The following is a 9,853-nucleotide window of genomic DNA, read 5'->3' as shown; positions in this document are numbered from 1 at the left end:
TGGATTTTTAACTGCATGAAGGGTTGATACCCCAAACTCCCGCATATGTTTATATACACACACATACTATAAAATAATAAGAAAAAGCCTAACAACACACTAGAAAAACTATAAAATAGCTTAGTCACTTAAGAATTATAATTGGCTAGAAATATATGAAAACATGTTCAATCTGGAACATGAAGATTAAAACCATTTTTTTTGTTTTTTGTTTGTTGGCTTTTTATTTTATTCAGAATTAAAACAAATGATACTATCTAGAGTTCCCCAAGGAATTTCATAAAGAAATGGATTCCATCTTGTACTGTTTGGGGAAGTGTGAAAAGATAAAGCTTTTAGGGAAGGCAGTTTGGCATTGTTTATCCAAATGATAAATATTCATGCACTTCAAACCAGCAGTTGTACATCTAAGTGTTTCCTCTTAGAGAAATACTCAATATGTGCAAAAAAGGCATATACCAGAATACCCATAGCAGTATTCCAGGACTGAGGAACGCCCTGGGATTAACGTAAGGGGGATGAGGACGGATGGGGACAGGGGCATACAGGGACATGGGGTCATTCATTGCTGGGAGAATACAGTTACTGGGACTTCCAATTATGGAGGCAGAGTCCTGTTGAGGGGCATTCTTTCTTCTGGCAGATCAGTCTTCTCTGCATGAGGAGAGGGACTGTTACACGGAGCACAGGAATGCTGTCCCCCTGCTGGTCAGTTTTTGTACTAAACCATGTATGCTGTTCCTTTCCAGCCTCTTGATCACTACTAGTACATTATGTGGTGTGTTTAAAGGAGGATAGGTTATAGAAAGAAGTGTTCTGGTTAATAATAGTAATTTGAATTTCTACACATTAGGTTTTATTTATTTTACTGCTTAAAAACCTAAATGGTTAAATTTATCCAAAGACAATCCAAATTATTATTCTCATAACTCTCCAAATGAATTTAAACCTCAGTTTCTTTTTTACAGAACCTTTCAAAAACAGTGAAAGCTCAAACTGGAAGAGGAACTGTTTATTTCTCATAACTATTTGACAAAAATCTCAAAACACTTCCTCTGACAATATAGAGACAAACGAATTCCACTAGTGCTAATCCCTAGGTGATGCTTTTCAAGAGTACTTTTCTGAAACAGCCATCACAAGAATTAAAATTATTTGTTGATTTCTGCTGATTATTTCTTGTTGCTAAAACTTGCCATTTTGAATTTGCAGGTATGAATATAAGCAAGAGTGAGATAGCAAAAGAAACTTCATTAAAACCATCTCGGAGATCCCTGCCTTGCCTGGCCCAGAGCTATGCTTACTCAAAGAACTTGAGCCAATCTACCTCACTCTTCCAGTCAACTGAGAGTGAATCTCAGGCTCCCACTTCTGTAACCTCAATCCCTGCTGACAAAGCAGAGCAAGGTGAGCTCTACTTTCTTGTTTAACTTTTAAAGAATAGTGTTTTCCACTAGTGTTTATAGAGTCTTCAGGAAGGAGATTGGCATAGAAAGGAGAACAGTAGCCTATGCCAGTCAGACAAAAGGCCATTCGTTGGTGAGATGTGTGTTCATTTCTTTTTATCCTTGAAGGTAGCCAACCCCATGCAAATATGGACCTAACATTTTCTGTTGGCAAGAGAAGACAGATCAGCCACCTAAATCACTGGCTCGTTAGCATTCCTGGTGAGAATTTATTACCAGTAATTAAATATGCCAGCAATAATAAACTCAGTTCCCTAAAAAGAAAGACCCAAAACTATAAATAATACTGACAGTAAATCAGTGAACATTTGGTTGCACGAAGATGTGGTTAGACAAGTGTTGGCAAATAAAACTACACACAGCTGACTGTCTGAGACTCATTATACCTGCAGACAATCCCTTTTCACAAGAGTCAGGAGTCAGAATACAACCAGACCCCTGTCATTCAGTGGATGGGTGTGTTTTTATTTTCCCTTCCATCTCTAAGAGCTTTTATATTATGAAAATTGATTCCCTTATGATTCCTTAGGGTTGCTTCTTCCTCTGGATAATTTGAAAATGCCAATATTCTCTTTTCAATAGTATTGGGAAATCACTATTTTAAATAGTAATCTTACATCTATGTCCAGTAAGGAAAGTGGCTAATTGTTTAAGAGAATCAAAGTGTTAAAATGTAATATAGATGTATCTTTCATTTCCACTCATTAACTTAAAAACATTTCTTCACGTTTGGCTGTTATTTGGACAGCAGTCACCACGGTAATTGTTCTAACTGTCATTATGTTTTTATTCCCCAAAACTAGAAAGTCTTTTTTGTTCTTGTTTCCAGTTAACACTGAGGAAGGCAGAAAAGACTCTGTGCTCAGATGTTCTTTTGCTGACCTCAGTGACTTTTGCTTGGGTGAGTTACTTTCTATTATTTCCTTCCTCCTTTCCCCCTCTCCAAAGGTAAACTGACTTCTACTTCAAACGTAGAACATTATTTTTTTAAGAAAAAAAAATTCATGTTTAGCCTTTAACATTTGATGGGTGAGAATAATATTCTAAGGTTAAAATATTATTAAGGTATTTCATGTACAGTTTGAAAGTCAAATACAGAAGATTTTTAATGAATAATATCCTATAACTGAAAAATATTCTGTTGTTAGTCTTTTGGAAATTTCCTTCAATTCTCGATGAATAAGTACATTTATACTACTGTGTCTAGATTTATCAAATTTCAGCATTATTTGTGATCTCTCGTGCTAGATGAAGGTTTATTAGTTCATTCATATAACCTTTCCTTATTTTTTTCATAGTTACACTGCCATTTTAAATCTCTCCACTGATTAAATTTGTAACTATAGTATATTTGCATCTTTATATCATGTTTTTTCTTTTTTAATTTTTTAATTATTATTTTTAACATCTTTATTGGAGTATAATTGCTTTACAATGGTGTGTTAGTTTCTGCTTTATAACAAAGCTATACATATACATATATCACCATATCTCCTCCCTCTTGCACCTCCCTCCCACCCTTCCTATCCCACCCCTCTAGGTGATCACAAAGCACCCAGCTTATCTCCCTGTACTATGCGGCTGCTTCCCACTAGCTATCTATTTTACATTTGGTAGTGTATATATGTCAGTGCTAATCTCTGATTTCATCCCAGCTTAACCTTCCATCTCCCCGTGTCCTCAAGTCCATTCTCTACGTCTGCATCTTTATTCCTGTCCTGCCCCTAGGCTCATCAGAACCATTTTTTATTTTTTTAGATTCCATATATATGTGTTACCATACAGTATTTGTTTTTCTCTTTCTGACTTACTTCACTCTGTATGATGGACTCTAGGTCCATCCACTTCACTACAAATAACTTAATTTTGTTTCTTTTTATGCCTGAGTAATATGTCATTGTATATATGTGCCACATTTTCTTTATCCATTCATCTGATAATGGACACTTAGGTTGCTTCCATGTCCTGGCTATTGTAAATAGTGCTGCAATAAACAGTCAGGTACATTTCACTTTTTGAATTATGGTTTTCTCAGGGTATATGCCTAGTAGTGGGATTGCTGGGTCATATGGTAGTTCTATTTTTGATTTTTTGGGTAACCTCCATACTGTTCTCCATAGTGGCTGTATCAATTTACATTCCCACCAACAGTGCAGGAGGGTTCCCTTTTCTCTACACCCTCTCCAGCATTTATTGTTTGTAGATTTTTTGAAGATGGCCATTCTGACCAGTGTGAGGTGATACCTCATTGTGGTTTTGATCTGCATTTCTCTAATAATTAGTGATGTTGAGCATCCTTTCAAGTGTTTGTTGGCAATCTGTATATCTTCTTTGGAGAAATGTCTATTTAGGTCTTCTGCCCATTTTTAGATTGGGTTGTTTGTTTTTCTGATATTGAGCTACATGAGCTGCTTGTATATTTTGGAGGCTAATCCTTTGTCATTTGCTTCGTTTGCAAATATTTTCTCCCATTCTAGGATTGTTTTTCATCTTGTTTATGGTTTCCTTTGCTGTTCAAAAGCTTTGAAGTTTCATTAGGTCCCATTTGTTTATTTTTGTTTTTATTTCCATTACTCTAGGAGGTAGGTCAAAAAGGATCTTCCTGTGATTTGTATCATAGAGTGTTCTGCTTATGTTTTCCTCTAAGAGTTTTATAGTGTCTGGCCTTAACATTTAGGTCTTTATCCATTTTGAGTTTAGTTTTATGTATGGTGTTAGGAAGTGTTCTAATTTCATTCTTTTACATGTAGCTGTCCTGTTTTCCCAGTACCACTTATTGAAGAGGCTGTCTCTCTATTGTATATTCTTACCTCCTTTGTCAAAGAAAAGGTGACCATATATGTGTGGGTTTATCTCTAGGCTTTCTATCCTATTCCATTGATGTATCTTTCTGTTTTTGTGCCAGTACCATACTGTCTTGATTACTGTAGCTTTATAGTATAGTATGAAGTCAGGGAGCCTAATTCCTCCAGCTCCGTCTTTCCTTCTAAAGATTTCTTTCGCTATTCTGGGTCTTTTGTGTATCCATACAAATTGTGAAATTTTTTGTTCTGGTTCTGTGAAAAATGCCATTAGTAGTTTGATAGGGATTGCATTGAATCTGTAGATTGTTTTGAGTAGTATAGTCAATTTCACAATGTTGATTCTTCCAATCCAAGAACATGGTATATCTCTCCATCTGTTTGTATCATCTTTAATTTCTTTCATCAATGTCTTATAGTTTTCTGCATACAGGCCTTTTGTCTCCTTAGGTAGGTTTATTCCTAGGTATTTTATTCTTTTTGTTGCAGTGGTAAATGGGAGTGTTTCCTTACTTTCTCTTCCAGATTTTTCGTTGTTAGTGTATAGGAATGCAAGAGATTTCTGTGCATTAATTTTATATCCTGCTACTTTACCAAATTCATTGATTAGCTCTAGTAGTTTTCTGTTAGCTTCTTTAGGATTCTCTATGTATAGTATCATGTCATCAGCAAACAGGGACAGTTTTATTTCTTCTTTTCTGATTTGGATTCCTTTTATTTCCCTTTCTTCTCTGATTGCTGTGGCTAAAACTTCCAAAACTATGTTGAATAATAGGGGTGACAGTTGGAAACCATGTCTTGTTACTGATCTTAGTGGAAATGGTTTCAGTTTTTCACCATTGAGAATGATGTTAGCTATGGGTTTGTCATATATGCCCTTTAAGTTCCCTCTATGTCTACTTTCTGGAGGGTGTTTATCATAAATGGGTGCTGAAATTTGTTGAAAGTGGTTCTGCATCTATTGAGATGATCATATGTTTTTTCTCCTTTAATTTGTTAATATGGTTTATCACACTGATTGATTTGTGTATATTAAAGAATCCTTGCATTCCTGGGATAAACCCCACTTGAATATGGTATATGATGCTTTTAATGTGCTATTGGATTCTGTTTGCTAGTATTTTGTTGAGGATTTTTGCATACGCGTAATCAGTGATATTGGCCTGTAGTTTTCTTTTTCTGTGACATCTTTGTCTGGTTTTGGTATCAGAGCAATGGTGGCTTCATAGAATGAGTTTGGGAGTGTTCCTCCCTCTGCTATATTTTGGAAGAGCTTGGAAAGGATAGGTGTTAGCTCTTCTCTAAATGTTTGAAAGAATTCACCTGTGAAGCCATCTGGTCCTTGGCTTTTGTGGGTTGGAAGATTTTTAATCACAGTTTCAATTTCAGTGCTTGTGATAAGTCTGTTCATATTTCTATTTCTTCCTGATTCAGTCTTGGAAGGTTATTCTTTTCTAGGAATTTGTCCATTTCTTCCAGATGGTCCAATTTTTAGCATATAGTTGCTTATAGTAGTCTCTCATGACCCTTTGTGTTTCTGCAGTGTTTGTTGTCACTTCTTTTTCATTTCTAATTCTGTTGATTTGAGTCTTCTCCCTTTTTTTCTTAATGAGTGTGGGGCTAATGGTTTATCTATTTTGTTTATCTTCCCAAAGAACCAGCCTTTAGTTTTATTGATCTTTACTATGGTTTCCTTCATTTCTTTTTCATTTATTTCTGATCTGATGTTTAGGTTTTCTTTCCTTCTGCTAACTTTGGGGATTTTTATTCTTCTTTCTCTAATTGCTTTAAGATTAGGTTGTTTATTTGAGATTTTTCTTGTTTCCTGACGTAAGATTGTACTGCTGTAATTTTCCCTCTTAGAACTGCTTTTCCTACATTCTATAGGTTATGGGTCATCGTGTTTTCATTGTCATTTGTTTCTAGGTATATTTTGATTTCCTCATTGATTTCTTCAGTGATCTCTTGGTAGTTTAGTAGCGTATTTGTTTAGCCTCCATGTGTTTGTATTTTTTACTGTTTTTTTTTTCCTGTAATTGATATCTAGTCTCATAGCATTGTGGTCAGAAAAGATACTTGATACAATTTCAATTTTCCTGAATTTACCAAGGCTTGATTTGTGACCCAAGATATGATCTGTCCTGGAGAATGTTCCATGAGCACTTGAGAAGAATGTGTATTCTGTTGATTTTGGATGGAATGTCCTATAAATATCAATTAAGTCTATCTGGCCTGATGTGTCTTTCAAAGCTCGTGTTTCCTTACTTATTTTCATTTTGGATGATCTGTCCATTGGTGAAAGTGGGGTGTTAAAGTCTCCTACTATTATTGTGTTACTGTTGACTTCCCCATTTATGGCTGTTAGCATTTGCCTTATGTATTGAGGTGCTCCTATGTTGGGTGCATAAATATTTACAATTGTTATATCTTCTTCTTGGATTGATCCCTTGATCATTATGTAGTGTCTTTCTTTGTCTCTTGTAATAGCATTTATTTTAAAATCTGTTTTGTCTGATATGAGTATTGCTTCTTCAGCTTTCTTTTGATTTCCATATGCTTGGAATATCTTTTTCCATCCACTCACTTTCAGTCTGTATGTGTCCCTAGGTCTGAAATGGGTCTCTTGTACACAGCATATATATGGGTCTTGTTTTTGTATCCATTCAGCCAGTTTGTGTTTTTTGATTGGAGCATTTAATCCATTTACATTTTAAGTAATTATCAATATGTATGCTCCTATTGCCATTTCCTTAATTGTTTTGGATTTTTTATTGTAGGTCTGTTCCTTTTCTTGTTTTTCCTGCCTAGAGAAGTTCCTTTAGCATTTGTTGTAAAGCTGGTTTGGTGTGCTGAATTTTCTTAACTTTTGCTTGTCTGTAAGGGTTTTAATTTCTCTGTCAAATCTGAATGAGATCCTTGCTGAATAGAGTAATCTTGATTGTAGGTTTTTCCCTTTCATCACTTTAAATATGTCCTGCCACTCTCTTCTGGCTTGCAGAGTTTCTGCTGAAGGATCAGCTGTTAACCTTCTTGGGTTTCCCTTGTATATTATTTATTGCTTTTCTCTGGCTTTTAATACTTTTTCTTTAAGTTTAATTTCTGATAGTTTGATTAATATGTGTCTTGGTGTGCTTCTCCTTGGATTTATCCTGTATGGAACTCTCTGAGCTTCCTGGACTTGATTGACTATTTCCTTTCTTATGTTAGGGAAGTTTTCAACTATAATCTCTTAAAATATTTTCTCAGTCCCTTTCTTTTTCTCTTCTTCTTCTGGGACCCCTGTAATTCGAATATTGGTTCTTTAATGTTGTTGTCCCAGAAGTCTCTGAGACTGTCCTCAATTCTTTTCATTATTTTTCCTTTGTTCTGCTCTGTGGTAGTTATTTCCACTATTTTATCTTCCAGGTCACTTATCCATTCTTCTGCAGAATAACTGATTCTGCTATTGATTCCTTCTAGAGAATTTTTAATTTCATGTATTTGTGTTGTTCATCATTGTTTGTTTGCTCTTTAGTTCTTCTAGGTCCTTGCTAAACATTTCTTGTATTTTCTCCATTCTATTTACAAGATTTTGGCTCATCTTTGCTATCATTACTCTGAATTCTTTTTCAGATAGACTGCCTATTTCCTCTTCATTTGTTTCATTTGGTGAGTTTTTACTTTGCTCCTTCCTCTGCTGCATATTTCTTTTTCTTCTCATTTTGTTTAACTGCTGTGTTTGGTGTCTTCTTTTCACAGGCTGCAGGTTCGTAGTTACTGTTGTTTTTGGTGTCTGCCCCAGTGGGTGAGGTTGGTTTAGTGGCTTGAGTAGGTTTCCTGGTGGAGGGGACTGGTTCCTGTGTTCTAGGGGTAGGGTTGTATCTTGTCTTTCTGGTGGGCAGGGCTGCATCCAGTGGTGTGTTTTGGAGTGTCTGTGAACTTAGTATAACTTTAGGCAGCCTCTCTGCTAATGGATGGGGTTGTGTTCCTGTCTTGCTAGTTGTTTGGCAGGGGGCGTCTAGCACTGGAGTTTGCTGGCCATTTGGTGGAGGTGGGTCTTAGTGTTTAGATGAAGATCTCTTGGTGCACTCTCATTGATTGATATTGCATGGGGCCGGGAGGTTTCTCATGGTCCAATGTCCTGGACTTGACCCTCCCATCTCAGAAGCTCAGGCATAACACCCAGCTGGCACACCAAGACCCTGCCAGCCACACAGCTCAGAAGAAAAGGAAGGAAAAAAAAAAAAAATGAAGAGATAGAACCCTAGGACAAATGGTAAAAGCAAACCTAAACAGACAAAAATCACACAAAGAAGCATACACATGCATGCTCAGAAAAAGAAAAAAATGAAAAATAAAAATAGATAAATAAATTAAATAAAAAATAATTCGAAAAATAAAAAAATTTGAAGTAAAAGAGGAGAGAAACCAAACCCATAAACAAATCCACCAATGATAATAAGCACTAAAAACTAAACTAAGAAAAACATAAAACCAGAAACAAATTAGATGCAGAAAGCAAATCCCAAGTCTAAGTTTGCTCCCAAAGTCTGCTGCCTCAGTTTTGAGAACATTCATTGTCTGTTCAGGTATTCTTCAAATGCGGGGTTTATCAAGTTGACTCTGGGGATTTAATCTGTTGCTCCTGAGGCTGCACAGAGAAATTTCCCTTTCTCTTCTTTGTTCATACAGGTACTGGGGTTCAGCTTTGTTTTGGCCCTGCCTCTGCATGTAGGCCGCCCTGAGCCTCTTCCATACCCAGACAGGAGGAGGTTAAAGCAGCAGCTGATTAGGGCTCTCTTGCTCCCTCAGGCCAGGGAGAGGGAAGGGTATGGTTCATAATTAGAATGCAGGGCAAGCCTGTGGCCACTGCCGTGACATTGCAACAGCCTGAGGCGAGCCATGTGTTCTCCCGGGGAAGTTGTCCCTGGATCATGGGACCCTGGCAGTGGCGGGCTGCACAGGCTCCCAGGGCGGGTGTGGGTAGTGACTTGTGCTTGCACACAGGATCCTTGGTGGCAGCTGCAGCAGCATTAGTGGTTCATGCCCGTCTCTGGGGTCTGAGCTGATAGTCGTGGCTCACACCCATCTCTGAAGCTCGTTTAGGCGGTGCTCTGCCTTCTGTGGGCACACTGGGAAGGAATCCCCTCTCCTCACGCACCCCAACACAATGGTCTCTTGCTTCTTAGGCACGTCCAGACTTTTTCCTGGACTCCCTCTCAGCTAGCTGTGACACACTAGCCCCCTTCAGGCTGTCTTCACACGTCCAACCCCAGTCCTCTCCCTGGGATTTGACCTCCGAAGCCTGAGCCTTAGCTTCCGGCCCCCACCCACCATGGCAGGTGAGCAGACAAGACTCTCAGGCTGGTGAGTGCTGGTCAGCACCAATCCTTAGTGCAGAAATCTCTCCACTTTGCCCTCTGCACCCCTGCTGCTGCACTCTCCTTCATGGCTCTGAAGCTTCCCTCCCACCCACCCCCCATCTCCACCAGTGAAGGGGCTCCCTAGTGTGTAGAAACTTTAACTCCTTCACAGCTCCATCCCAGAGGTGCAGGTCCAGTCCCTATTCTTTTTTTTTTTTTTTTTTTTTTTTTTTTTTTTTTTTTT

General features: G+C 37.7%; 1 protein-coding gene across 1 annotated transcript in view; it reads left to right on the top strand.

The window, feature by feature from the left end:
• The first annotated feature begins 220 nt into the window (after nt 1-220).
• The window catches only part of ANO3 (anoctamin 3), a 193,099-nt gene continuing 183,466 nt past the window's right edge, over nt 221-9,853 (top strand). Inside the window, exons 1-2 of the mRNA XM_027115153.1 lie at nt 221-1,407; nt 2,296-2,367. Coding sequence (XP_026970954.1) covers nt 1,215-1,407; nt 2,296-2,367 — 265 coding nt within the window. The 5' untranslated portion in view covers nt 221-1,214. The remainder of the gene's footprint in view (nt 1,408-2,295; nt 2,368-9,853) is intronic.

This window comes from Aethalodelphis obliquidens, unplaced genomic scaffold (genome assembly GCF_003676395.1).
Source record: "Aethalodelphis obliquidens isolate GAN/ISIS:26980383/991018 unplaced genomic scaffold, ASM367639v1 scaffold14, whole genome shotgun sequence".
Lineage (NCBI taxonomy): Eukaryota > Metazoa > Chordata > Mammalia > Artiodactyla > Delphinidae > Aethalodelphis > Aethalodelphis obliquidens.
The sequence above is the reverse complement of the archived record's forward strand: the minus strand, read 5'-3'. Positions and strand labels throughout refer to the sequence as shown.